Source organism: Typha angustifolia, chromosome 11, assembly GCF_048772165.1.
Source record: "Typha angustifolia cultivar Huaian chromosome 11, ASM4877216v1, whole genome shotgun sequence".
NCBI classification, from domain to species: domain Eukaryota; kingdom Viridiplantae; phylum Streptophyta; class Magnoliopsida; order Poales; family Typhaceae; genus Typha; species Typha angustifolia.
Genome location: NC_133249.1, coordinates 2,638,230 through 2,665,196, shown reverse-complemented (window position 1 = coordinate 2,665,196; position 26,967 = coordinate 2,638,230). Strand labels below are relative to the sequence as shown.

Here is a 26,967-nt window from a genome sequence, read left to right as displayed (position 1 = left end):
CATACTTGTTAGATAATCAATTGACTTAAAAGTCTATATTATTAGGTAGTAAATTAATGACGTATGAATAAACACTAGATAATAAAATATGCTATTCTATCGTATCAAAAGATTAGCTTTGATATTATATTAGATATCATGCATTTTAACACTCTCGGAATTGGAATATTTAAGTTGCAAAAGAAATCTTATGATAAAAGGATAATAGGCTCAATATAACTTGAATTTAATCTTTCTAGATGACCACCAACTCCTATTCTTTTTATAATTCACAAGTGGGTCAGTGGGTGACTACTACCTGGTAGTATTAAGTGCTATTCCACCGTTCTTTGTGGAAGATCTAAAGCTTGGCCTTTCTTTATTATTCTTCCACAAAATATCAATAAAATAACCCAAGAGACCAAGAGGAGCTCCACGAGGTAACGCTTTTTTATATTATTTTTTTTGAGGAAATTATATTTTACCTTTTATAATCAGGTCTAAATTTACTTCACCTCTTATAATTTTATTTGTATCACCCTCTCACTTTATTTCCATGCTATCTAGACTAAAGTATGACCTCTATTTGTTTTTAATATATTTAATCAAATTAGATGTTAAATTTGAATACCTAAGATAATATTGGGTAAGCTTTTTAACATATTTAAAATAATATCGGTCAAATTTTAAATAAAGATATGATAAATATATTGAATAGATGTGAATTTTATTATGTCTTTAGAATCTAAAGTTTAATCGGTACTAATTTAGATGCGTCGAAAAACTTGTCCAATCCTCTACAAATTTGTCTAACATTCAAAATCAAAGTCTAGTTTAATCATGTATGTTAGAAAAATTAAAAATTTTAATTTAGTTATAATTGGTAAAAGGCCTAAATATTTAGTTATAACTGATAAAAGGATAAGAATTTAGGTGCATAAACTTTGAAATTTAGTAAGATTCAATGTATTAAAAGATAAATGTATGCATATCCTATGTTTCTTTTTATCATTCATATGGGTTGGATAAAGAGTCAATCATTCATATATATAGATTCACTTAGACTCCACCAAGCTTGCTTTAGTTAATACAGTAAGTTGTCTAAAATCGTCGCGCTATCAAATTGCTCCTTCAAACCCATCGCACTTCTGAGTTACTCCTTCAAACTAACTGCACCATCGAATCATTAACTGAATTGAGCTATTGAGCTAAAATACTATGCCACTAAAATAATAATTTTATCCATAATAATATATATCTTCTGCAACCACGGATACAATAAATTTCATAGATAATCAGTTATAGCACGTCAATTTCTATGAGCATGATAGCATTCACATCACATATGGATACACTTTTCTATTCCATGTTTGGTTTTTCTCTCTCAAAATCTTGGAATTTTACGGTAAAGAAAAACAAATTTGTTTGGATCTACTAATTAATTTACGTAGGTGAGACGATTTGGGTTTGACTTTTCTATCTAATTTGTTCCCAAGAGTTTGTAACTAATCTTAGTTCACTCAGTCAAAAAAGAGGGCTCGAAATTAACGAAGTAGATAAAAGAGAGGATACTTTATCTTGATACAAACATTTAAACGTGACAACACGCTGTTTTCATGACTCAACCCAAAAGTCCTAACACTCTTTGCATATCATGTCTTTCATCTTAGTAGATAGAAGTATGATGCCAAAACCTTTCTTACCATCTATATAATTTCTAGATAGTAAATAAAAAATTTATATTTATTCTCTGTGTGTTAAACTTAAGTATTCAAAGTACGTTACTAAGTAACTAAACTATCTTCACCATTCTCAAGTTAGATTATATCTATTTAGGACTAATTAAGTTTTCTTATGCTCTTAACTAATAGTGCAATCTGCTTTGAACTACAAAGAGATTAAGTGTTTAAGTTTACAGTATATAAATAACTATATAGTTTTACGAGCGGAATAAAATAAAATGTGTGATCTTGCAAAAAAAAAAAATCATTTTAATCTTCCGAAAAAATACCCAAAGAGTTCTTTTTATTAATTCATTTTTTGAATATATTTACAATAAAAAACATGAAGAATGTTCGACAAATGCTCAAGAAAAAAATATTCAAAAGCTCCCACTCTAATGGTTAAGAGAATCCAAACTTAAAATGTGTAGCTTTATATAGTATGGTTGATTTCTCCTGCTCTCTCTCTCTCTCTCAAGATTCATACCTACTTTTCCAACCTCCTTATCTTCAAAGAAAGCAAAAGAAGAAAGAAGAAAGGACTCAAAAGTCAGTCCACCAACATTGGGAATTCCAGGATTTGCCCATAAACAATTGTGTGTTAATTAATGGTATGGTGGAGGTGGGATGAACCCTAGAAAAGAAAAAGGCAATGGTTGTCCTGACTATATTTTAATTCAATGGAATGGCATTATTCTAAAAGGATTACTTTTGTTTTAAGATTTAGCCATGGTCATGGAAAGTTTTTTTTTTTTTTAATATATATACTGTTAAAAAATTCCTTATTTATTTATATATTCTTCTAACTTTAGTATTTGCATAGATATTCACTCGGTCAGTTTTCAAGTTAAGTCTCAATAATTTAACAAAAGAAGATAAAAACGAAGAAAATAATAATAATAATTTCATTTTTTATGTCTAAATTTTTTAAATTTTAACCGCTAAATAAATTCAAGAAATATCCATGCAAAAAAACAAGAATTTGTAACAGTATACATATAAAAACTATGTGTTTTAGGAAATAATTCATACAAATATGAATTATAGAGGATTATACAAGAAAATAAAGAATTTTTAAAAAGCTAGCAACATGGCAGGATGGCCTTTCCAACCTAACCAATTCCTACTTTCTTCTGACCTACAGCTTTTAATATTGTTGCAGCTCCAAAGGTACCCCAAAAGCATATCCTTTTCAAGTGAAAGAAAAAGATAGGTTCCCCTTTTACATAGTTATATCTCCAAAAAGTGATCAATTGATTAAAGTTGTGAGCCTTCTTTTTGAATTGCTTTATGAATGTTCCTTAACAGATAAGCCCCCCTCCCCCTCCTCCTCCCTCTATTTTGATCTGACACTTAGAGCTCAATCAAGGTTGGCCAGTAATAGGCAATGGTAGTTTGGAAAGAAGCCAAAGCCAAGATGTTCTTCCCCTACTTTTTAGAAGGCAAACATCTTATCAAGTATCTATCTTTGATAGAAGCTTTTCTCATACATTGGGTGAAATATAATTTACAATTCTGTTTGGTTAAAAGTTAGAATCTTAATTCTCTGAATAGCTCTAATTTATGTGCAATAATCAGTGTTTGTTTATGCCTTATAAATGAGAGTTCCATTGGATTAGTGGCTTAACAACTACTGGTGTTGGACTACTCTGACCATAACCATCAGACAGAGAGAGTCCAGAGTTGCGTACTGGGAAATAAAAGGGGAGGAGAAAGAAAGAAAAAAGTAGAGAAGAAAGGCAAAAACGAATCCAAAGCTAAAGTCTAAAGCAAGCTATCACTTCTTTCTTTCTTTCTTTTTTTCTTTTTTTTTTTTTTGTTCTTTTTCTTACTTTTCCCTTTTTACTGACCCCTTTTTCAGTTCTAAGTGCTTCCTACTACTGTAGAGATAGAGAGAAAGAAAAGCCGCAATGGCTCTTGTTATATTTATTAGAGTCCTACTTTATTTTTAAAACTAAAGATATACAATGAGATTTAAATATATACGAGCAAAGACTACAAAATACTAGTTTTGTGGTCGTATGGAAATATTTTTCACATCCGGAAGAACATGTCATAATCGGATCTATAACATAAAATATGATTATATACCATTTATATAGGGTGAGGAAGTACTATATACACGTCATATTAGAATGGATCATATCCACCATCCTTTACGCATACCAACATCTAGACACATTAAAACTTATAATAAACATGGCAATTGTGTATATTTAAAAATAAATAAACGTATGAATTTAGTGGGTTTTTTTGTTTTTTTTTTTGATGAAAAACGTATGAAGGAATTCAACCTAAATCTTGTTATTAGCTAAAAACTCATATAAATAAGATAAATACACGTGACCCAAAAAAAAGAAGAAGATAGGAAAACTTTATCAGACCAACAAAATTCCATGCCAAATTTACCCCTTCATTAATGCCTATCACCTCTGTCAAACTAGTTCACATCTACCCATTAAATACATCAGTGAGATTAGCCACTATAATAAAACAAACCCAACAAAATCCAGTGAGAGATTGCATTAAAAAAGGATTGGCATATATATATATATATATATATATATATACCAAATGAGGACCTATTCCACTCTCTTATATAGTTTATATACCTCCTTGTATGGGTCTCCCCCCCTTCTCTCTCTCTCCTCTCATCTCCACTCCTCTCCCTATCTCTGGACATCAATAATGGCGGAAGTCGAGGCGACCGGCGGCGCACCGAGGTTTAAGCTCTTCGGCACGGTCATCCAGCCGGATCACCGCAGGAGGCCGAAGGAGGAGGAGGAGCCGGCGGCTCAGCCGCCGGCTCCGCAGGCCACGGCGGCGGAAGAAACCGCAGCGGCGGCGGAGAGGGCGGCGGCCGCGGCGGCTCTTCCGTGCCCCCGCTGCCGGAGCCGGGAGACCAAGTTCTGCTACTTCAACAACTACAACGTGAACCAACCGCGCCACTTCTGCAAGGCGTGCCACCGCTACTGGACCGCCGGCGGCGCGCTCCGCAACGTCCCCGTCGGCGCGGGACGCCGCAAGAATCGCCTCGCCGGCGCCACCCGAGGCGGCGCAGCCGCCTCGACCGTACTGGACTTCCCGTCGCCGGCGCCGTCGTCGGGTTCGCTCTCTTGCGGCGAGCTGGTCGAGGTGGACCGGTGGATCCTGGACCGGGGGTTCAGCGATAGGCTCCGTTGACTCGGATTTCGTACGGTGTGAGGCGGCTCGCACATGGAAAGGTTTGATGTGGTGAGGTGAGGTGAGGTGAGGTGAGGTAAAACGGTGTGGGTGTGGGTTCTTCTTTCTTCCAATGGTTTGCCTCCATGTGTCGTGTATCGTACTGTGTACAGCTTGAATGAATTAGCACATCACCAGATGTGACCATCGATTTCTATCTTTTATCTCTCTTTTATGAGCATTTGCATGAGAAACTAAATGGAATGTTAAAACATCTCCTTAATCTATCCTAATTTATTAGTATCTCATTTTATACGTGTTCTATTTTTTTAATAACCCATTTTATACATGTCTAACATCCATTTGGTGTCTCTATTATCAACTATTTTGTATGAATCCATTTCTCGATATAATCAAATGATAAATCTCATTAAAAAAAATTAGAATTTTTAGTGGAAATGGTTTGGGGTCAATTAAGATTGCCAAGTAATGCGTGTAGGAAAATTATTGGACCACAGCTGCAATAAATCCGTGTTTTTTTTTCCTTGTCAGATACACTCTCCTTTTCTTCTTGTTTTCAAGAAGGTTGGTCAGATGGATTATTTGGAAACTTTTAATGAAAGTGAGAACACATTTGAGAAGTCGTTAGCGTCAAAGAAATATGCGTACCATCTGGTTTACTAGTTGACAAGCTAATTGTGCATGCATCTAAGATAATAGAGGACAAGTGCTATTTTTTTTCTGTCATTAGAATTTTTTTTTAATAAAAAAAGAGCAATTATTTAAGCACCAAAACCTCTTTTTCTTTTTTGTCAGATGATTATGCGTGAGTTATAGTTATTATTCAAGTTATTTTATTAACAATATGTATACGCCTATCATGGTGCTAACCCTTTTGAGTTAATGCCAAGTCCACAGATGACATAGGTTTAGTCAAAACACAACCTATCACGAGTGCTGATAGTTGGTATTGGAAGTCATTGAACCGTGAATGGCAAAACTTGCAACCTGAGAAATATAATTATCAGATCTTCTTTTTGATAATATTGAGTGTGGAAAAGTAGCTGACTACAAGGAAGACTTACAAATATCCATCATTTTCATAAGCCATCAAGGCATGATGGTCCATCGTTCATTGCAAGACCCAATATTAAAAAAGGAGGTCTATGGGATGTCCTCATAGTACAGCAAGATATGCATCATCGTAACGGAAAACAATAATCAATTAACTCAGACAGAAATAGTTATTTGCAGCATGTCTGTAGGCTCTGGCCTTCACAAATAATTTACCTCTCTCGAGCTTCAATGCCGACTCCCCCAGCTATAAGTAGAACAAGGACATCCATCAGCTTATTCCTTTCGCCCTTGTAGCAGCGAGTAATAGAATTTTGCATGTTTCTTCTTGATTATGCCTTATGAAATTCCTATCTTCTATACAGATTTGTCAAAAATAAACCTGCCATATTTGTACCGTAATTTTAATCAGATTGCTCCCAATTTTGGCTTGTCCCTACAAGAAACTTGCCATTAATGCTGTGGAAACATAACCTCTACCATTAATGCACGTAGCAGCATCGACATTTATGCAAGTGTACAGCTCTGCACAATTTGACGTTCAAGATTGCTACTTTTCAACTACAGATACAGCATCCTGAATAGCTTGAATAAAAGTAGCAATCTTATATGTGAAAAAGCCAAGGAGCATTGGTATCAGCTGCAGGTGCATGAGACCATAATCTGGAACTAGTATCCTGGTTTGGAATAGAGGATGTTAGCAATCTAATTTAAAAATGAAAGAAATTGAGGGGCATTTAGAAGGCACCCCAGTGAAAGCTGATAGTCAGATACTAATTTGACAGCTAGTTGGCACAAGAAGAAGATAGGTGAAGTATTTCAGATGTATACTTACTCATTCCACCTATTGTACACCATGACAAGTACTACTGGAACCAGTAGCCTTGGTTGTCCAGCAGCACCCCTGCAGATATATTCAGAATAAACATAATGTAATCTTTATAGGCGCCAGACCTTGCAAGAGTATCAAAACGACCAAAACTCCTGCCATTAACAAAAACATGTAATCTAGGAACAACTTAATGGTGAAGCTCTAGTAGCCCAGTGCTTTGAAGGGTCAAACTCTATTAGACTGACGTGACCCTTGGAAATATACATGCATGTGTTTCTATCTCCAAGCATCCTAAAAGAGGAGGTTGTCCAACCTTTGACTAATTTGTACATGCACATCTATAGCTGATGTCTGCAAATGAGTTGCACTACTGCCGTTACAGTCCTGAATAATTGCTGTAACGTGTATAAACATATATTCTACAACTAAATAAAGTAGAAAGTACATACTTGACAAGTCCTTTAGCTCCATCTGCCATAGAATCAATAGTATTGCTGAGCATTCGAATATATATCAGAGAACCAATCAACCCTGCGCCAAAGCTGAAGAAAGGATTTGAATTATGTGATTTTGCAAAATTAGAGATATAGTGAGAGAGATGATAACAATCATACAAGCTAAACCTCAGATTTTATATTTTCCAGTTTAGTAAGAGTACAACGTAGCTGTTGCTCCTGAACATAATTGAAATATAAACTACTCAACAGCTTGCACATATGCTCACAATATACTTTGAGGAGCAGAAATTTTAATATAATTGCTTTCAAACCCTTTCATTGGGCAAATCATTCTGTCATATAATGTTTCTAAATATCCATGTTGCTTTTCCTAGGGGGCATCTGGGCAGACACCAACTATGTAAAGTTTCTCAGACTAATGCTACGATTAAATTCAAGAGTCTAGCCAGCTTCAGTCCCTTCGTTTTGCTTTATGATTCATTATCTTGGAAAATCACAATTGATCATAAGCTCATAAATTCAATCATGAACACATATTGTGTGCTTGTCTTAAAAGGATTTAATTGTCACATTTTAGGGATGCAGACGATGTATCATCATACTTAATATTCAGAAAACAAAACTTGAGAATTCCCTGCAGATGATTCTCCCATTAAAACATGATGAAAATCATAAATAAAAACCTCAATTTATGAACTTAGAAGAAATAGCATACAGTAGATTATTGCAACTATAAAAAATAAGGAAGTACAAGAAGAAAAAAAACACAATGAAAAAGAGGAAATATCTACAGTTTTAAATTTTGAACTTCACCATTACTTTAATAATAGATAAATAGAATACCTTGCCGCAACTTCTGGTGAGTAGGAAATGTATGCTGATACTACACCAATGCCACCAACCCCTAGTGTAAGACTTTGCATCTTCTGCTTCAACTGCAAGAGAATACAGTTATAATTACCAACTAATGAACCATGATATTCTTTGCACGAGGGATTGTAAGCTACTATACTTGCATAATTTAACTCTTAACTTACAGAGATGGTGATAAGTGTATATGCAGTCAAATTTACAATTACCAATCTAAAAATAATCCACTCAGCCAACACTATGCAAAGAGGATACCTTGAAATACTGCTCTCGAGACTGAGCTGCCAATACCTTGGGATCACCCCGTTCCCTCCTTGATTCACGTAATATTTCATCCTAAAATAGCACATAAACACAGGATGCACCATTTGAGTTCTATCAAGAAATAATTGACTTGAAAATATTGTACTGATGCTGTGGATAATTACTTAAACCTCACTACTCATTGCCATTGGACATTTGGATTCAATTCAGATCCAAACAATATGCATTTGCCAGTTAAATGACCAATTAGTGGCTCAGAGTTGGGTGCTTTCCAATAATGAAAGCCATAAATAACGCAAAAATCAAATTAGAGATTAAGCAATGAAGTTTCTTCCTGCTTCTGAGTCTTAGGCCAACAAGCTAATATAAAAGCATATATAAATGAAATTGATAGAAGAACTGAAAAAAGGCCATAATTATCTAATCATACTAATGGACTGTTTAAAAAAAGAAGGTGCCATTTTCAGAGTGGTGCTTACACTGCCACCAGTGGCACCCTTACTTGCCCTGTCCCATTTTGCCTGCTCTCGTCGTGTTGGAGCCAATCTCCATCTTGGTGCTGCGCCACCATTTGGACTCTAATTAAACATTCAAATAGCTACTTAGCATTTAGTAGAACTTAAACCCGATAAACCTCAAGTTTCGCAATCAAAGCAAGAACATCTCACTTGCGTGGTGGATAGGCCGAGCCTTGCAGCCTCTACCTGCTGTTCCAACACTGGTTTTGTCGGTGGCTTCAGCTCGTTACTCAAATCAATCTCGACGCTGCAAGACGTCACAAATGATTAAACAAATATAGAAGCAACACAACTTCTTAGAGGCAGGTGGTAGGGCAGGATAGGATAAACCTGTTCAGGTTCATTGCTCGATTAAGACTAAGAAACCCGGAATCCTCCTCCTCCTTCTGCTCAAATTAACCATTGAAACGACCTCAATATCAAATTTTGACAACGAGAATTCGAGCTAAACAGCAATCCAACCCAATACAGAGATCCAAATTTGACCGAAGAAAAAGGGAGATACCAAGGAAATTGGGGGATTAGGGGTAGACGAATCCTCTTTCAGGAGGCGCTGCATTCGGGAGAGGAAATCCTTATTCCAGATGAAGTCGTCGGTGGCAGTGACGGGATCTTCGTCGCCACGGCCACCCCAGTACTTGCGGAGCTTGGTGGTGGTAGGCGGACCCCCGTACTCGCCGGGGGCGACCCCGGTCGACCACTTGAGCGGCTTTCCCTTGGGGAGCACCACCTTGGTCGGAAGGGGAGCGTTAGTTTCGTCGGGGACAGGGGAAGAATCCGACCTCACGTGCGTGCGGCGGAAACCGGCGGCGGTGGCGGCGGCGCTTAGGATTGCCATCGTTGGCGAGGCGCGAGGCAAATATCTGGGAGTAGTGTAATTGAGGAGTGAATGTGATCGAACGAAGAAGAAATGTACGATTAGGAGCTGAGTCGAGGTGTCCTCCTCGCAGTCCAATCGTATAGAATCTTTGGATATTTGCATAAAAGAACCATCCTTTTTAAGATAATTTTTGTAGCTCGAATTCTGAACCTCTAATTTGTGTAGATCACATTATATATTTTTCGCAAAATAGTGCATTGAGGAAGATACTAAATTTACTTTCATCTTAACTAGTTTTATTTTGTTTACTAGTTTACTAAATAAAAAGGAGGATGCCCAATATAATAGCTAACTCTAACGTTTAATCTTACATAGTTCGAACATTATTCAACGTTACAATAAATAATTGTTCTTATTGGAGATGTTCTAGTCGCACTATCAAAATTAATCACACACATTTGGCGGTGGGGCTCGAGCCCATGAGGATTTGGACGAACCAAGCCCAAATTCTATCTGGGCTGGCATCAAGAAGGCGTGAAAAACGAAGCCACGATCTGGCCACGCGAAAGGATTCCCCCCCACCAGTCCACGTATAAGAGTCCGTACGATCTGGATATGTGGCACGATATCCACTGTTTGACTTTAAAAAGTCGATCAGTTGCTTACCCAATCCGAAAACGCCGACTAAGAGAATCCATTTCCTCTGTCTCTTTTCTCCGAACCATTTCCTTGGCCAGTGATCTTTATTATGTTATACTCTGATCTCAAATAGTATTATAAAATATATTATTTAGTGATTTAATAGTTTGGCTCAGAAGATCGATCCAGTTAATAATTTAACGATTGGCTTAGAATAGCAATTCGACAACACGAGAGTTTAAAATAAATCTTAGCGACATTTAATTTAAAATAATTATTTAGCAATATTTAGAACCGATTTGATTTTTAGTTCCGTCCATGTGCGGGCCCACGGTCTCATAAATAATTTTAAAAATATATCTCATGGAACTCAAAAAAAATTAAAAAAACCAAAGAAACCCATTCCCATGTGATCACATGCTGTGAGCCTGTGGCCCCATAATTTGCTCTGTTATTCAGATTCATGGACGATAATATAATATATATTAGTGTTAATTTTCATTTCGACCCTTAATTTTTAAAAATTTCCAATTGCTTGGCCCCCTAAATTTGTCTCCGCTCCGGAAGACAAGATCTTTTGAATTTTGTCAGTTTTCTTATTGGGACATCACTGTGTATAAAGTTATTATTTGTCACTTAAGAGCAATATATATATATATATATATATATATATATATCAAAAACTAGCTTAACTTCTGTTTGGGAGCTAGCTAATCACATATAACGTGTGATGAGCGCCCGGCCATCTCACCGAACGTTGCACCTGCGAACGAGGAAATGGAAAGCAACGGCAAATTCACTCCCCGAAGGAACCGCGTGACAAGATCCGGCCGCCGTGGGGCCGGTCGCTCCTCCTATCAAACAGCAAACATCCATGACGCCTACGTGGAAGCACCACGGACTAACACGTCGTAACGTTGTTGGTGTTCTTGCCGATTGCTGTTTGGACGGCTCAATTGTAACGAGGTATTCCCCCACGTACCGCAGACTTTGCGCGTAAGGTACAAACGCGGAGCTCTCCCATTGGCTGGGGAAGGCCCCTTAACGATGAGCTGGAATAGTCGGTGGAATAATTAGTTTTATAAGACTGGATAGTACTAAGAAGTAAGAACCACGACGCGTCTCTCTTCTCTCTCTATATATATTTATGCCAGTCGAGCTTCCAGTACTCATCGAATCCAAGAGTTGGATCTATTTGCCTTGCATTAACTGTCGTTGGAGTAAAAGGAGAAAGAGCTGCGAGTTCTACACAGATAAACACTACGATGACGGTGAGTTTCTTTAGCTCTCAAAAAAGTGTTTAGTTTTGCATGGATTCGTCTATAAGATTTGGGTTTCGGTTCTTTTGTGCGTGTAGATCGTCGAGATGTGCGTTCACATGGACTGCGCCGGCTGCGAGAGCAAGATAAGGAAGGCGATTCAGAAGCTTGAAGGTATTTTTAACTCAAAAAGGTTATATATGTATATGTATATATAATCTTAATAGAGTTAATCAACTTAATAAAGTTTATCAACTTGTCAAACTAAGCAGGGGTGGATGAAGTTGAGATAGATATGGGAAGGCAGAAGGTTACGGTCACAGGGCGGGTAGACCAGAAGAAGGTTCTCAAGGCAGCGAGGAAGACGGGGAGGAGGGCGGTGCTCTGGCCTTATACGTACAACGGGGAGCACCAAACCCAGCAATACTACTACCAACAACAACACCACCCGGCTTTGGTTCAGAGCCACGTCAGCTACGGCGGCTATCCGGCGGCGTCGTCATCCTACAACTACTACAAGCACGGCTACGATGACTCTCGCATGCATGCCTACCCAAACCACTCGGCCGTAGTTGGTCAGAGGGCTGGGGATATCTTTAGTGATGAGAACGCTAACGGCTGTTCTATTATGTGAAGATTATCTCATGTGATATTATTAAATTCTTAATACTTTTTTTTATTTTATTTTTTCAGTTTGCTTGAGTTCAGTTGAGTTTGTATGGAACTGAATGATGTTTATTTCCACAGCTTTAGTTTTTTAAGGAATGGTTACTAGTTTTCAGCTCGACGACTTCTCAGCTGGAATAAAGCTCTCGGCTCTAAGTTAAATGAGTCATTTTTTAACAATATCTTTTAACCTTAAAATTAATTTTTGATCAAGTTTGAACATGTTTAGCTTGATAAGATTTGGTATTGTATATTTAGTGAAAAAAACTACAGTTATAGATTAGCGGTTGTGTTTTACCTATCAAGTATATTTAGGTTTGACAGTGTCTTAAGATTCAACAAAATTATTGTTATTGAGCGACTCGTTAATCCTTGATCTCGATTAATTGGGCCAAGCTTCGTCATTAACCCAAAGCTAGAAACAAATCGGCACGATTACACCCTTAAATCCTAATAAAAATACACAAACAAAGTAGAAGCAAAAACAGTAAGTGAAAGTAAGCAGAAAACAAAAACAAACAATAGTATTTCAATTAATTTTTCAAAACACTATGTTTCAAATTTAATGCACCAAACAAACAATAGTTTTTAGATTAATACAGCATTTAGAAAAGCTTTCAACTAAACAACCCCTATAAGTCAAATAGGTTCTGCTTGCTTATGCACATCAACATACTCACATTATGTCTGGAGATTCAACCAATTTAGAATACTTTCATTTTGTGCAGTGAGTATTGAGGATTTTCTTTTTCTTCTAATTTTTACACATGGAGTTAGCTAATTCTCCCAGTTATAGGTTTTATGCATATGCATCATAATTGGAACTACACCTTACATAATCAGTCAACTAGTTAAGTTCTGTGTCACATGAATGCTAGCTCACATTTAACCCAAAGAATCCTTGTCACACTTTCTGATCAGTCAGATTGGTTTTTGAGTGTAAAGGATTCTGATGGAGAGTTGGACTTCTATTACGTGAAATTCATTGAGTCCTTTCATTTACAAATGGATTCAAAGATAACTGGAGATCAGAGGAGAAGTTGTTTGCCATGGTACGTACGTACAATCAATTGTTATTCTGTGTTCTCCTTACTCCCAAGTCTCAATAACACCTTCTTTAATACAGTCACTTCTCCATATTGGTGTACTATTTTATCTCTGCTGGGCATTTTAAACCATCTTAGTTGACAAATTGACACTCCACAACTTATCCTATACAGCTGCTATATATATCCTTGATATATCTGAAGATGGAACAAGCATAATTTCTACCAAAAAAAAAAAACAGTATCGATCTGATAAATGATTCTAAAATTATAGGTATTTAAAGAAACTGGAAGATAAATGTGTCTACTTTGCCAATGTTTTCCTTTCCAGTATCCTAATTAGTTTCTGCAGATTGGTTCGTCTACATACACATACACAACTAACTATTACTGGGCAGTTTTATCACACTTCTTATCTCAGAAAAGGAAGAAAATTAGTAGTTCCATTCCCCCCCTTCCTTTTTGTAGCTTCTGCATCAGCAATTGATTATGAACTTGGTCATTTTCTATAAAACTGTTGTATTGTAGTTGCATTATAGCCCTATGGCCCTTCCACTAGGCATCAAGGATATACTATATTGCTTATGCTCAGTTTCTATCGTGCTGATTTGCAATTCTGCTTAGCTGTTACGTATTTTGTTTTGGTTGCTACTGAAACAGGTTCGCTTTCTCACCAAAATACATCATCGGAACATTAACAAGGCAAGTAACCATTCCTCATTTTCTTTTACTTTTCCAACTAGCTCCTAGTTCAACTCGACAACTTGATTTATGCAGCTTGGAAGAATATGCTTTGATATTTTGAAGGACAAATGGAGTCCTGCGCTCCAGATTTGAACTGTTCTTTTGAGGTGATTGTGATTATTTCCTCTGTGCCCTCATGCTGGTACTGCAATAAATAAGTTTCATCTAGAGAAGTATACTTTTATACTGTTCACCACTTATTTCTCTTTATCATTGTCCAATCCAGAATTCATATCAATAAATGACAGTACTGATGTTCCATAATTCATGTATCAGTTTTCCACTGTTTCTTAACCTGTTTTTATCTTGTTTTCATGTCTGTATTCACGATACGTACTACAGAGGAGTCAACAATATTGAATTGTTCATGAATATTTCAATTTCATTTATTTCTGGCTGTCTTTTTTTTTTTTTTTTTCATTTGCCTAGTCCTTTTGTATATTAACTGATGCAGCATATTATTACTTGATAATTTCCAGTATTCAGGCACTTCTCAGTGCGCCAAACCCAGACGATCCACTGTCTGACAACATCGCAAAGCACTGGAAGACAAACGAAGCAGAGGCTGTAGAAACAGGTAAAGCAATAAGTTACACTCCCAGTTCTGCCATGAGTCACACCATTTCAGTCCATAATATCTGTGATATTAGCACAATTTCTGTGTATCATATATTAATTGATCTTTACGTCCTTGTTTATCTTCGTGGAACTTTTCTGGGATGATGCAGCAAGGGAATGGACACGTCTATATACGAGTTGGGAGTGATGACAACCCAGTGACAAAAAATTTCTCATGTAATAATGTCGTAATTTGGAAGGTTATTCACGGAGTCGCGTTGTTGAATGTTATAAACTGTCTAAAATCTTCTATTTAATCTTTTTAGGCTGCCCCCATTGTACTTAATGATGTTCATAACTCAAGTCTTCAGCAGTAAGGAAAGTAGTTGGAAGTAGTTTGTTTCTCCAGTTTCTTTCTAAGTGTACTATAATCCACTGTCTACTTTTAATCTCATACCAAATCATACTACTTTCATTTGTGTCAATTTCGAAGCCCATGATGCATGAGGATTGTCTTCTCCCATCAGTGGGTGAGCTGTGGGGCCTTGCCATCGTCATTAATAGCTTAGTTGGGGAAGTAGGTTGTTTAGGAAAAAGAGAGATCAGTGGGCTCTCCAAATCCAGTGTGATCACATGCAATGTTTGTCTCTTCTCATCTACATGAATCGTTGCTGGCACCCCATACCTCTTCCAGTCAAAAGTTGGTGGTGGATACTGTGAGAATCCAACAGTCACTCACTATCTGTATCTTTGATTTTAATCTTTTGATGAGCATGGCATAGCACATGGTTCTTGAGATGGATTGGTAGGTTTAATTGCTCCAGCCTATCACCACTGCCTTGTCGGTGGCCCTATGCAAAGCTTCCTCTCCCCTGAAGCAATTCTAGTTTAAGGCGATAGTGATACTGCCTTTGTCCTTAAGTTGACTAAATTGTAAATCATTTTAATTGTTAGTGTCATCCGAGTAGTTGGACTTTTGGTTCATCATATTCTGTCATAAACCAAACAAATATAAGAATTACCCATTTACAATAGAAATGTTATTTCTATCCCTTTTTCATGGATCTTTTAGCAAATGTATCATTTGCTTCTTACTTTTTGTTATTTCTTGTGAGAAGCATTAGGTGCAGTCCGGAAGATTTGGATGCAAAGAGAAGGCTGACGAGTGAGAAACTCCTGCGACCGTGAAAGTAGAAGATCACGTTAATAAGGAAGACATGACAAAATAGGTTAGCTTTCCGAGACAAAAAGAGGCAGAGATTTTAGAGCGCGAGGACCGTTGGAGATCTATTTATTTGTCGTCCCCGATTCCAAAGCAACGACACTTTAATTCAAATGCACGCTTCAAAACTCTCCCTGTTTCACTACGAACAGCAGACATGGTTATAGTAACATCTCAGCCACTGATCCTGAATGCTTTGCTGCTCAGTAAACAAAAATAGCAAATGCCAACCAAAACCACACATGTGCCCCCAAAAAGAACACACACTCTCTCTTTTATGAGTCCACCCTCTATAAGTACCTTTGGCTTTCTCTTCTCTTATCCTTTGTCCTCTTTCGCCTCTCTTCTCTTCTCTTCTCTTCTCTTGAGAGCTTGTCAGGTCCATTTCTCTTGGGGGGGAAATTTATACCAAGTTGGAGGTTTATTTGATGGTCTGAGGAGATTCATCTTCAGGTAAGTTTTGTTTGTTTCCTTGTTCATCATCTTATCCCTTCTACTTTTTCTTTTTTCTCTTCCAAGTTGTGATATCTATCTAAGCTTTGCTAGCAAAAATAAGTTGATCAATGGATTCAGTTGAACCCTTATGTTGTGGTCCTTTGGCAATGCTCAAAGGTTGCGAAAGCTACGAGACAATGCTGCTAGATCTCCTGTGATCTCTCTAAATGAACAGGAATGCCCCTTTTGAATTTGAATGATATACGTACTGTACTAACTGAGCAGAGAAGTAAAGAGGAGCCGGTGACATGAATGCTATGCTATGCTATGAGAGGCAGGCTCCCGCACACCATGTGGGCGTCGTCTTATCTTATCCAATTCAACTTTAAAAATATGACATAAAGAGTGTATATACTTGGTGGAGTTTCCAATTTCAAATTTCAACCTTGGTATTGATAAAGAAAAGTGTAGAAGGTTTATATATAAAACTGCCATCCCTAACATCTCATTCGTTCTTTCTTTTTTTAACGTTTCAGGAGGCCGACAAATACTTGGAGCTTTGAGCTACATCACGTAACCCACATGCCGAGGTCGAGGTAATTAAACACTATTTGCTGCATTAATTCGTATAATTTCCTATTATTTTACGGCAGTTAAATAATTAATCTCTAATTTACTCATAGCAGAGGCTCCTCCGAGTTGCCGCAGCAGCGGCAGTCCCCGCGGGCGCCGCTCCACCTCCGGCCCACCGTCTGTTCCGAATCCAATAGCTCGCACCACCGCAACGCCAGCTCCCCTCGCAGCCCGCTTCCCGAGGTGCACACCCAAAACTCCTATTCATCACCGTCCATTATAATCCGACGGTCGAAATTTGAAATTTTTTTGTTCAGAAGAAGCGCGGGACGAGGGTGGCGAGCTTGGAGGCGAAGCTGACCAAAGCGCAGGAAGAGATGAAGAAATTGAGAGAGGAGTTGGCCTCCGTGGAGGCCGCGAAGTTGGAGACGCAGGTAAAGCTCGAGGAGGCTAAGAAGCAAATTAGTGTAAGTAGTCAAGAAGTGGTTGAAGAAGAAGCAACGACGAAAGAGGAGGAAGAGGAGAGCAGCACTACTTCTCCCGCCACCGACGTGTTCGAAGTAGTAGTGCCCGTCGAATCTGAGAAGAACGAGAGGGATGACGAGCAAGTGGCGGAGAAAGGAACAGAGGAGACCGAGAAAGTGATCGATGACAGGGAGGTATTAGAGCTGAAGGCGAAGCTGTTGGAGAAGGAGAGGGAGGTGGGGGTTCTCGAAGCGGAGAACGCGCGGCTCAGAGAGAAGGTCGAGGCGGCGGAGGAGGAGATGGAGAAGAAGGCGGGGCGGCTGAGGGAGGAACTGGAGGCGGCGGAGAGGGCGAGGAGGGAGATGGAAGCGGAGATTGGGAGGATGAGGGTGCAGTCGGAGCAGTGGAGGAAGGCGGCGGAGGAGGCGGCGGCGGTGCTGGAAGAGGGAAATGGGGAGGGATTTGTGGGGAGGAGGGTGGCGGGGAGGTGCGGGTCGATGGACAAACACTTGGTGGGCGGGAATGGGGGCGTAGTAGGGTGGGGTTCGCCGATGGTGGGAGGAGAAGAATTGGGATTTGGGGGAGGGAAGAGGAGGGGAGGAGGGATGAAGATGTTTGGGGAGTTGTGGAAGAAGAAGGGTCAGCAGAAGTAGTAGGACTTCACTTGCTTAGATTATAATTATTGTTAACTAGCCTTTTTTGTTTTTGATGATATGGGATGATAGTCTTTCTTCTTCCTCCTTTCTTTTGTTATGTTATGCTTCTTGTTGTATTTGTTATCTTGTTGTTATGGAACAACCAAGATGGTTTGGTTTTGTCTCCTTGTTTATGAATTATGATACTACTGACAAGTGATAACCTCACATTAGCCATTTTGGGTTGTGGGATAATACTCTTCTTCCATTCTGTTTGAAGCCCATGGGCTGATGAACCCACCAAAAAAACTAAAGTGGGATGATCCTCTTCTCTTCTCCCACTCATTCTCCCTCTATATCCTTTCTCCTTCGTCCTTCTCTCTCAACAGTCTCATTTGCTTGTTTGCCATCGGTTCCTCCTCGATGTTGTCTGCTTGTCGCTGTCCATGGTGATGCTGCTATTCGCCATCTATACACAACTGTGCTATATTGCTCACTTCCCCTGCTCTGTGTTCCTACTTCGCTGCTTCGAAATTTATGGCAATCGAGATGAAGCTACAGTTAGCCGGCCAGTTGTTATTATAGGTTCTGCATTTGATATTTATTTCTCTTATTTGCCGATAGTGTGAACTATTCCAGCATATCTAGCATTTGGCTAATAATTTTATTTAAATATACAACATTGAAAATTAGTGTGTGTGTATATATATATATATATATATAAGCTCCTTTTTATTTGAGAAATAAGTTTATTATTATGAAATATACTTTTTTATTTTAAAATAAAATCAAATATCATAATAATTTTATTATAGAATATAAATTTTATTCATTAAAATTACATATTATTTAACCTAATTACTAATTTATTTTTAATATTTATCACATCGACTTAATTTATATTGAATTTAAAAAACAATATAATTTTCTATTTCTTTTCACTTTACATTAAAAATAAATATTATATTCTTATTTTAGAATACAAGTATTATTTTTTAAAATAATAAATATGGATACCTACGGTAGAATTTACGTAATTTAGATTATTTATATTATTGAGCGTTATATTTTCAGAGGAAATTTAATAATAAATTTTAGTCTCGGAATTCTGGAACATTCCCAGGAGTTTGCACCACTCGGCTCTCGCCGCTTCGGTTCTGTCTAAAGAATCTTCCCTCATTCCAGATAAAAACCCTAGGGACCAAATCCCATTAAACGATTCTATCCTTCTCTGTTCGTCTTACCATTTCGCATCGAAAGGTTGCGAGTGATCGATCCTGGGAACAAGAAGGAGGCAATGGCGGAGCATCAGCAACTGAGGCTGGACATCGAGGAGCTGAAGCATCTCGAGAGCATTGCTAAGAGGCCCCGTGTCGTCTCCTTCCTCTCCTCTGAGATCCGTAATCTCGACGCCGAGGTTCCTTTTTCTCTAGATACATCTGTATTCGATATCATCATTGTGATATTCCATTTCTCTCTGTCGGAACTCTCGTCGAACAGTTGCAAGTCAAACTCATTATGGACCAATTCTTTATCTATCGCATTAATGTAATATTTGACGGTTTTATGTTTATTGATAGTTACCGAGGGTAACTGCAGCAGCACAAGCAACGCAGGCTACAAATTCTACTGAGAAGGCATCTGCGACAGCGACTGCTTTGAATTATGTCACACTAGGATCTTTTAGCTGGGATCAAGATAACGATAAGATCAGGGTATGTGCTCTGTTCTCTTGTTAATGCTACACTATAATTCCAAAGATTTTATTTAGTAAGATTAATGGTTTATGTTTTGATCGAGTGATGATCTATAAATGCTAACTTCGTGATTGTTAGGTGCTTTTGGTTAATTAGGCAATGCAAATAAAATTGTGAAGTTTGTTCATGGCATGCTAATGGTAAAAGATATAATTTTAGTCGTGCAATATACTGCTAAAAATATAAGATAATGTTTGCATTCATATTTTAATCCATAGTAGATTGATCTCATTCTACGTTCACTTTTCTGCTTCAGATCTATATTTTCCTTGAAGGTGTAGAGCAAGAGAAGGTGGAGACTACTTTTAAGCCCATGTCGGTGGATGTAAAGTTTAATAATGTCAAAGGGAAGAATTACCGCTGTGCCATACCAAAATTAAACAAAGAAATAGTTCCTGAGAAGTGCAAGTTACTAGTTAAGCCTACAAGGGTTGTTATAACATTATTCAAAGCTTCAAAGGGTAATTGGTTGGATCTACACTTCAAGGAAGACAAGGTACACCAGTAATGTTGTCACTTCTCTTTTTCATTTTTTTTTTTTGCTTTTCACTAAAACTAGACAAATCACAACTATCACAAAACTCTTTAAAGTTGCGAACTTTTCCATATCAATATTTGTGTTTATGATGCACAGAGAGGATTACGTGTTGCTATGGCTTATGAGGCATGCACTTGCATTCCTGATATTTTGTTTTGCTGATCTTTTCTCTCTTTTTTTTTCATTTTTATTTTTGGTTAAGGCTTATGAGGGGAATCACTTTGGGCTACTATTAGTAGATAAAATGATTTCTCGCTTTTGGGGTGGTTCATGAATCATGAGTGGTGGCATTTATTGATGCTTTCGAGCATAGGTAGTGATTCTAGTGAACATACAAGTTAATGCGTATCATATTTTAACCCTCACCTCATGAAAAGCATGATGAGAACCATGTCTCATAATTACAATGTATAGGGCAAATTTGCATTTAATGGCTATATTTGCTAGCTTTACTGTGCTTGTTATTACCATAAAATCAGCATAAGTGCTAAATGGACCTCAAAGGACCGATGAAACAAATTAGTCAACAAAAAACCACACCTTTGATAAGGACCTTGCATTTCAGTAGCATTCTATTCCTCCAACCTTTTCTTCAAAAAGCCCTGAAAATGTTATGTTGTTCTTCTACCCTGAGTTTATATGAGAAAATGAAAAGAACAAGGGAGATGAACAGTTTGTTCCAGCTTGTCATACTTTGGGTCACTAGAAACAAGATATGCACTTGTCCATTGGGCATCAATGATTTTCTTTCGTTTAAAATTTTAAATAGATTATGTTCCTCTCTTTTTTTCTAAGTTTCCTCTCTGACGTCTCCAATATCTTTGTCCCTTCATTGTTTGCTGATGCTTACGCAACTACCTTTCAACATATCAGTTATAGATTGGAACAATCTGAAGAATTCATCTTTGTAGACCTGTTTGTTTAGGAGAGGAGGGGGGATTAAATAGATTATTTGACTGGAGCCTTTCTATTTGTCTACAACCACATTAATATACCTTTTTATGAACCACACTATGTGTGCCCTGTTCCATGATTCGACGTTTACCTTATAATATCAATTACTTGATGAGTCATACTCCCTATTTATCTACAGCTGAAGCCAAGTGTGGACAAAGATAAGGACCCAATGGCAGGGATCATGAATTTGATGAAGGTATTCTTTCTTACCCTTTTCTCTTGTTCAAGTCTTCCTCATGTCACGATGGATTGACAAGGCTTTTTTTTTTTCTTTTTTCTTTTGCAGAACATGTACGAAGAAGGCGACAATGATATGAAACGGACAATTGCAAAAGCTTGGACTGATGCAAAATTGGGGAAGGCTGCCGGTCCGTTGAAGGGTTACCCTTAAATATCTCCAACATACATCAAGCAGGAGAAAATTTCTATCTACAATGTTTTTGCGTAGCATAATTCTCAATGTATATATTTTGGGTGCTCTAGAACAAACGTTGTATAGTATAACTGATGTTCTTTCAAAAGATGTAGACAACTTATCAGTTTGTGATGACCTGAGGTTTATCGCGAGGTCAAGGAGCTGTCTCAAATTATTCATCTCTGCCACACTGTGACTATATGGAAGTTGGATTTACATGAGACTCTGAAAACTCGTTATGTTTTAAACCCTTCATTGCATTTCTTTAACCCTAGCGGTGCTGAAAACCCTTTATCCCCACTGTAGGGAAATGGAGGGATACTTATTCACTTAAGTTTTAAGTTTGGTGGAGCTCATTTCCGAAGAAGAGGAGGGTGTCTTCTTCTCCTTCCCTCTGTTGACATGTCGTTGGAGGTGAAATTTTTGCCCATTTGAGCTAAGTCTCGTTTGTCTTTGGTATATTATCTTCTGTAGCATATGGTGGTGGTTTTAACGGTCGTAGAACTACCGAATAGGATCTCTAAACTAAAAGCTTGTCTGATGTAATGGGCTCTATCAAGGTCTTAGTAGTTGGTTTAACAGTCCACTTCCCCTCTTCTATAGAATAGTTGGGAACTTTTGGAACCACAAACGGACTTGCCAATCACTAGTTTTCCAGACCCACAAGCACGGAAGGATGTGGAGATCATAACTAGACAAGGATGGTCGTTTAAATTTCTTCACCACTCACTACTCGTAACATCAAGGAGGAAGAAACATCCGTGGCCAATTCCAATCACTATTCTGATCTTTTCTCCCAATTTGCTGTGGGATAACAAAAATATTTGAATTAGAATTATAATAAAATGAAGATTTATTTCAGAATTAAAAAATATATATATATTCTTATTCTCGTTGGAATAATGTTGGCATACAAAATATGGGATAATGATATTTTATTGTGAAGTTGGAATGAGATATCAAAATATTCAAATTGACTTTGTTAACTTTTCTCTAGTTGATGTGAATAGATATTTGTATTTGTTTTAGAAAGATAGGAAATATTTTTAAAATTAAATATAAATTGTAATTTTTGTCACCAATTATATTATCTTATCACGGTTATTTTTTACAGTTCTTTCACTAAAGGTAATTAATTTAATTTATCATAATATAAATAACATCACATATTATATCAAATTATTTTTCATTATAAACATTTTACTATGTTACCAAAATCCAAACTATAATATATCACTATAAATAAGTGGTGATAAATTTGTCATTTACATTTTCCAAAAATTAAGTGACATATTCTAAAAAAAATTATTCCAACTAAAACCTGGAATTAAAATATTTATAATAAAAGGATTGTCCTATTTTCCTAATCCAATATATTATCTCATGTTTCACATAAACTATTTCATTCAATCAAACAAACGACCCATTTAATTGATAAAAATTAAAAAAAAATATTGTTAGTTTTTTAATAGTCATGGTGTTCCAATAAAGAAAGTGAAATTAAAAGTAAGTTATCCAAATTTTTTTTTTCTTATTTTAGCGACATTTTACATGTTTTTATATATTTCACATATCATTTACTAATCACAATAATCCCACTTATTTTTATCAAATATTTTTAATTTTTTCTTAAACGTGAATAAATCATAATTACTGGCCACGAGCTGCCACCAAAAACTTCCACTACTTTTTTTTTTCTTTCTTTCTTTCTTTCTTTTTTTCCACCTTTGATCGTCCCAACACACCCACGATCAATTTGAGACAGAAGGAAGCTTCCTTTCCCACAACGCATTGGGCGGCTAAAAAGTTCAAAAGCTTCTCATCAATTGGCCTCTTGGAATTAGAAGTAGGTAGGTAGGAATCTCTTTCTTCCTCCCTTCTTTTCCTTCCAAGTCCTAGTCAGTGATTTGGAGTTGTTGGGTATCTGAAGTGGGAGAAAGCATGTATTATTCCTCCTAAAGAGAATAAAAGGGGAACATATATTTATTCTATATAGAGGAATGTGCTCGCTTTACTCCTTTCAATTCCTCTTCTTCTTCTCCTTCTCCTTCTTCTTCTTCTTCTTCTTCCATTATTCATTTCCATTCTTTGTGCTTTCCAATTCAACGGCGCCGAAGTATCACCATGAAAGCCTCTTTAAATATTGCTAACACTTTTTGACTACTACTATAATTTAGAATTCTAGCCGACGCCCTTTATGGCCCCCGAAGCTATTCCTTAATTTAAAAGTACGTAGACAAAAAGTTCGCCATTAGATCCTACGTTTCTGCACGTGAAGGTTATATAATTTTTTTGTTTAAAAGGAATAATTTTTACTTATATTTTTAAGGATTCTTATGGCTTAAACTCACTTTAGTTATCTGGTGAATAAAGGAGAGGAAGACAGAGAGAGAGAGAGAGAGCATAGTCTTTGCTGGTACAAGAACTCTTTATTGAAAATTAAAGGAAAAATAAAAAGAATATATAGCTAGGCTCGATATTCGATGCTATTTCTCTGTTTTTTCTAGTTCTTCCGGACATACGTTAATTAAATCTTCGAGAGGAGTACTTGCATTGGCATGGCCCTACTCAGCAATGAATCAATGTGGCAGGAAAAGCTCCCGAAGGTTGGAGACGTGGCCAACGGTCTGAGAGTTCTGATCGTAGTGTTTATGATGTATTCGAAGCTTGGTACAATTTTGTTTTAATGTTCAACTTTGACCAAGTAGCAACTCAGCAACACCATTCCAAACTTTTATTACATGAACTGTAATTTAAAATCTTGATCTTTAGCGAAGCTAATACTATTCTCTGTACCTTGGACAGATGTCAGCGTTTCTGAACAATAGGTTTATTTATTTTTATTTTTTATTTTTTATTTTTTTGGGGGGTGTTGCCTGTACTACGAATGCATTCATAGCACTTTTCTCCAAGCATTTATATTCTGGTCATTTGAGTTGCTCCATGCCTAGCAAAGGACCACTCTTTTTAGACACAGAGAAGTCTTTGAGACAGAGGGGATGGAGGAGTAATTACTTTGCGTCAATGGATTCCATCTCTTGTTACCATTTGAAAAGCCAAACCAAACGTACCTTGTTTTACTTTGAACTATAATAATTATCAATAAACCATTACACTTTATATATGTACATAGAATGGGCTTTGCCATGGGAGGGAAGAGACAAAAGATTACAAAAAGGAAGGAGGAGGACAGAGAACCTCTTTTGTTACTATAATTGGCGATCCACAACCATGGTCAGCTGCTCCATGGTCAAACCCAACATCCCAAATAGTAAGAAAGCAAACCCCAACCCAACCCAATGTGCACCCATCCATCCATCCATCCATCCATCCGTCAGGATCAGGATCAATCAAATGGTAGTGCAAGTAGTCGTACTCACTGATGCTTCTCAAACTGCCCAAGCCTGTTGTCACCCAGCCTTGATTTATAGGCTGCCCTCTTGTACTCTTCCCATGTGAACTCCCTGTACAAGCTCTGCTCCCCCTCTCCCATCAACTGTGGCAATGGTGCAATCCTCTCTGTTAATGGTGGCCCTCCAAAATAGATGAGCGAAACCCTGGATTTGAAACCGTTGGCCAGCACCCTATGCCTCACACTCCTGAACCTCCCATTTGTTAGAACCTACAACGCACGGCCCATGAGAAAAATTTAATCAATCCTATCATATCCTATGCGATATATGTATAGGTGTATATATATATAGACATTATTATTAGTACGTTAACTAACAGCTTAACTTATTTACTATACTCTTTACTTATGTATATGTGGGTGCGCCCCCGCTCATCCGTTGGCAACCCATAGGACGACATGCAACTTTAGAAGATATGAACAATTGGCACAACATCTAGAGCACTGTTTTTGTGCTGACTACGATTGGACATGGTCTATTTTTGACCACAAGAAAACAAGTTGAGGAAATAAGAAACGAGGATGCCATATTTTTATTGTAGTTTTTACCTGCAAGGAATCGCCGACGTTGATGAAGAAGGATTGGTGGTCTGATGGAACGGAGGCCCACCTCCCATCTTTCAAAGCAATCTGGAGGCCTGCGGCGCTGTTTGATCTCAGGACGGAGATGATCTGTGGGTCTGTGTGCTCGCCAAACCCTGTCAAGCTACGATTGAAGCCCTGGATCAGAGGGCTAGGTGGGTAGTGATTGAGCCTAAAGACTTGATCACTCTCGTCGTCCATCAGCAGTTTGCTGAAAATATCTCTAGATGTTATTTGTAGCCCTTCTGCCATCACCTCTAACACCTCAATTGCCAACTTCCGCACTGCACTTATGTAATCATTCAAAGCAGAGCTGCAACCAATTCCACCAACCCAAATAAGAGAAAGTTTGTCTCTCTTTTTTTCCTCTTTAAAAAAAGAAGAAGGAAGCTTACATTACACACACACACACACATATATATATATATATAGTTTCAGATTTCTTACCGAAATAAACGAGCAGAGGGCTCACTTAGAAAATCAACAGATGTTTGACATAAAGAGTCGGAGTTGATGGCGAGGAGGAGGTACTCCAACCAACCAACATCGCCATTAGGCCCAATCTTCTTGTTCCCATACCCAAATGGATTGGGAGGCCCAGACTTGTCCTTCTCCACCTGAGGCAGGGAGAAGAATTTGACAGCCTCGGACTCCAATCTCTCCATGAGCTCCGTGGGGATGCCATGGTTGACGACTTTAAAGAAGCCGAACTCTTCGCACGCCTCGACCAGGGCGTCCGGCGAGCCAGGGTCTTGGAGGTCGATGACAGGGATGGTGGAGAAGTAGGGAGTGGGCTTGGGGGAGGTCACGAGGGCTATTTGGTCAATTGCGGGATTGGCTAAGACCACCATGGCTTGAAGAGAGGAGAAGAACCAAGGGAAGATGAGAGAGAAAGAGAGAGGGGAGGAAGAAGAGGGTGGTGATGGAATTGCATGTGAAAGAAGAGGTCTCATGAGGTGTTATATAAACAGAGGAAAGGCAGAGCAGAGGGTATCCGTCTAAAAGGAGCCTGGGGGTAAGAAGGTTGCATGGGGACACACATCATAGACGAGGACATAGAGCTGGTGGTGAATTAATTATCCTACAACTTTCTCTTTTTTTTTTTTTTTCTTTCCCCCACTTAATATATATATATATATATATATACATATATTTTTCTTTTAAATCTAAAGTTTTTAAAATAATTAATGATTTAATCATAGTAGTATAGCTAGTCAATGAGGAAGACAATCTCCTCTGTTAAGAGATCCGTCGTGCAAATTTCTCCTGGTCAAAATCTAGGGTTGGGTCGAGTCTTCATAAGACCCTTAAGGTAAATGTAGTCATTTAACAAGAAATATTAACTCTCTATCCGTCTATTATTAGG

The 26,967-nt window shown here is 37.7% G+C and overlaps 6 protein-coding genes across 10 annotated transcripts; 4 read left to right on the top strand and 2 right to left on the bottom strand.

Annotated features, from left to right (window-relative positions):
* Positions 1-4,275: 4,275 nt before the first annotated feature.
* On the top strand, positions 4,276-5,081 carry LOC140770537 (dof zinc finger protein 5-like). The gene has a single exon (XM_073111763.1). The coding sequence runs from the start codon at positions 4,389-4,391 to the stop codon at positions 4,881-4,883; it is 495 nt and encodes a 164-aa protein (XP_072967864.1). The 5' UTR covers positions 4,276-4,388; the 3' UTR covers positions 4,884-5,081.
* A 799-nt stretch (positions 5,082-5,880) lies between these two features.
* LOC140770988 (protein CONSERVED ONLY IN THE GREEN LINEAGE 160, chloroplastic) lies at positions 5,881-9,843 on the bottom strand. Of its 3 annotated transcripts, none has more exons than XR_012106083.1 (10): positions 9,384-9,843; positions 9,209-9,264; positions 9,029-9,125; positions 8,840-8,938; positions 8,352-8,432; positions 8,070-8,161; positions 7,218-7,310; positions 6,772-6,840; positions 6,411-6,613; positions 5,881-6,318 (listed from the first exon to the last, which is right to left on the bottom strand). XR_012106083.1 is itself a non-coding variant. In XM_073112334.1 (9 exons), exons 1-9 carry the CDS (start codon positions 9,714-9,716, stop codon positions 6,487-6,489), a joined length of 1,047 nt encoding a protein of 348 aa, XP_072968435.1. In that variant the 5' UTR covers positions 9,717-9,843; the 3' UTR covers positions 5,881-6,486. The 3 variants fall into 3 exon arrangements, 1 of the variants encoding a protein (XP_072968435.1); XR_012106082.1 differs by having other exon boundaries at positions 6,417-6,613; XM_073112334.1 differs by having other exon boundaries at positions 5,881-6,613.
* A 1,617-nt stretch (positions 9,844-11,460) lies between these two features.
* On the top strand, positions 11,461-12,404 carry LOC140770766 (heavy metal-associated isoprenylated plant protein 28-like). Its single transcript, XM_073112031.1, has 3 exons — positions 11,461-11,608; positions 11,695-11,770; positions 11,869-12,404. The coding sequence occupies exons 1-3, from the start codon at positions 11,603-11,605 to the stop codon at positions 12,228-12,230; spliced, it is 444 nt and encodes a 147-aa protein (XP_072968132.1). The 5' UTR covers positions 11,461-11,602; the 3' UTR covers positions 12,231-12,404.
* Positions 12,405-15,737: 3,333 nt separating this feature from the next.
* Positions 15,738-18,179, top strand: LOC140770802 (interactor of constitutive active ROPs 4-like). Of its 3 annotated transcripts, none has more exons than XM_073112080.1 (4): positions 15,738-16,285; positions 16,804-16,863; positions 16,951-17,083; positions 17,158-18,179. In XM_073112080.1, the coding sequence occupies exons 1-4, from the start codon at positions 16,056-16,058 to the stop codon at positions 17,956-17,958; spliced, it is 1,224 nt and encodes a 407-aa protein (XP_072968181.1). In that variant the 5' UTR covers positions 15,738-16,055; the 3' UTR covers positions 17,959-18,179. The 3 variants fall into 3 exon arrangements, with proteins under 3 accessions (XP_072968181.1, XP_072968182.1, XP_072968183.1); XM_073112081.1 differs by having other exon boundaries at positions 15,752-16,285; positions 16,954-17,083; positions 17,158-18,176; XM_073112082.1 differs by lacking the exon at positions 15,738-16,285 and adding an exon at positions 16,301-16,716 and having other exon boundaries at positions 16,954-17,083; positions 17,158-18,174.
* An 872-nt stretch (positions 18,180-19,051) lies between these two features.
* On the top strand, positions 19,052-21,830 carry LOC140770763 (uncharacterized). The gene is made up of 5 exons (XM_073112027.1): positions 19,052-19,357; positions 19,521-19,655; positions 19,954-20,193; positions 21,329-21,388; positions 21,479-21,830. The coding sequence occupies exons 1-5, from the start codon at positions 19,238-19,240 to the stop codon at positions 21,581-21,583; spliced, it is 660 nt and encodes a 219-aa protein (XP_072968128.1). The 5' UTR covers positions 19,052-19,237; the 3' UTR covers positions 21,584-21,830.
* A 2,825-nt stretch (positions 21,831-24,655) lies between these two features.
* Positions 24,656-26,622, bottom strand: LOC140770513 (gibberellin 2-beta-dioxygenase 3-like). The gene is made up of 3 exons (XM_073111733.1): positions 26,049-26,622; positions 25,569-25,914; positions 24,656-25,229 (listed from the first exon to the last, which is right to left on the bottom strand). Exons 1-3 carry the CDS (start codon positions 26,552-26,554, stop codon positions 24,984-24,986), a joined length of 1,098 nt encoding a protein of 365 aa, XP_072967834.1. The 5' UTR covers positions 26,555-26,622; the 3' UTR covers positions 24,656-24,983.
* Positions 26,623-26,967: the final 345 nt, after the last annotated feature.

Coding starts and splice junctions, on each gene's coding strand:
- LOC140770988 (XM_073112334.1), bottom strand. CDS start 9,716: ATGGCAATCCTAAGCGCCGCCGCCACCGCCGCCGGTTTCCGCCGCACG. Junction 8,939..9,028: donor TCGGCCTATCCACCACGCAA/GTGAGATGTTCT, acceptor ATGTTTAATTAG/AGTCCAAATGGTGGCGCAGC. Junction 6,614..6,771: donor GTGTACAATAGGTGGAATGA/GTAAGTATACAT, acceptor ATTCCAAACCAG/GATACTAGTTCCAGATTATG.
- LOC140770763 (XM_073112027.1), top strand. CDS start 19,238: ATGGCGGAGCATCAGCAACTGAGGCTGGACATCGAGGAGCTGAAGCAT. Junction 19,656..19,953: donor AAGATAACGATAAGATCAGG/GTATGTGCTCTG, acceptor TTTCTGCTTCAG/ATCTATATTTTCCTTGAAGG. Junction 21,389..21,478: donor GGATCATGAATTTGATGAAG/GTATTCTTTCTT, acceptor TTTCTTTTGCAG/AACATGTACGAAGAAGGCGA.
- LOC140770802 (XM_073112080.1), top strand. CDS start 16,056: ATGCCAACCAAAACCACACATGTGCCCCCAAAAAGAACACACACTCTC. Junction 16,286..16,803: donor CTGAGGAGATTCATCTTCAG/GTAAGTTTTGTT, acceptor TTAACGTTTCAG/GAGGCCGACAAATACTTGGA. Junction 16,864..16,950: donor ACCCACATGCCGAGGTCGAG/GTAATTAAACAC, acceptor ATTTACTCATAG/CAGAGGCTCCTCCGAGTTGC.
- LOC140770513 (XM_073111733.1), bottom strand. CDS start 26,554: ATGAGACCTCTTCTTTCACATGCAATTCCATCACCACCCTCTTCTTCC. Junction 25,915..26,048: donor CCCTCTGCTCGTTTATTTCG/GTAAGAAATCTG, acceptor AATTGGTTGCAG/CTCTGCTTTGAATGATTACA. Junction 25,230..25,568: donor ACGTCGGCGATTCCTTGCAG/GTAAAAACTACA, acceptor CGTGCGTTGTAG/GTTCTAACAAATGGGAGGTT.
- LOC140770537 (XM_073111763.1), top strand. CDS start 4,389: ATGGCGGAAGTCGAGGCGACCGGCGGCGCACCGAGGTTTAAGCTCTTC.
- LOC140770766 (XM_073112031.1), top strand. Junction 11,771..11,868: donor GGCGATTCAGAAGCTTGAAG/GTATTTTTAACT, acceptor CAAACTAAGCAG/GGGTGGATGAAGTTGAGATA.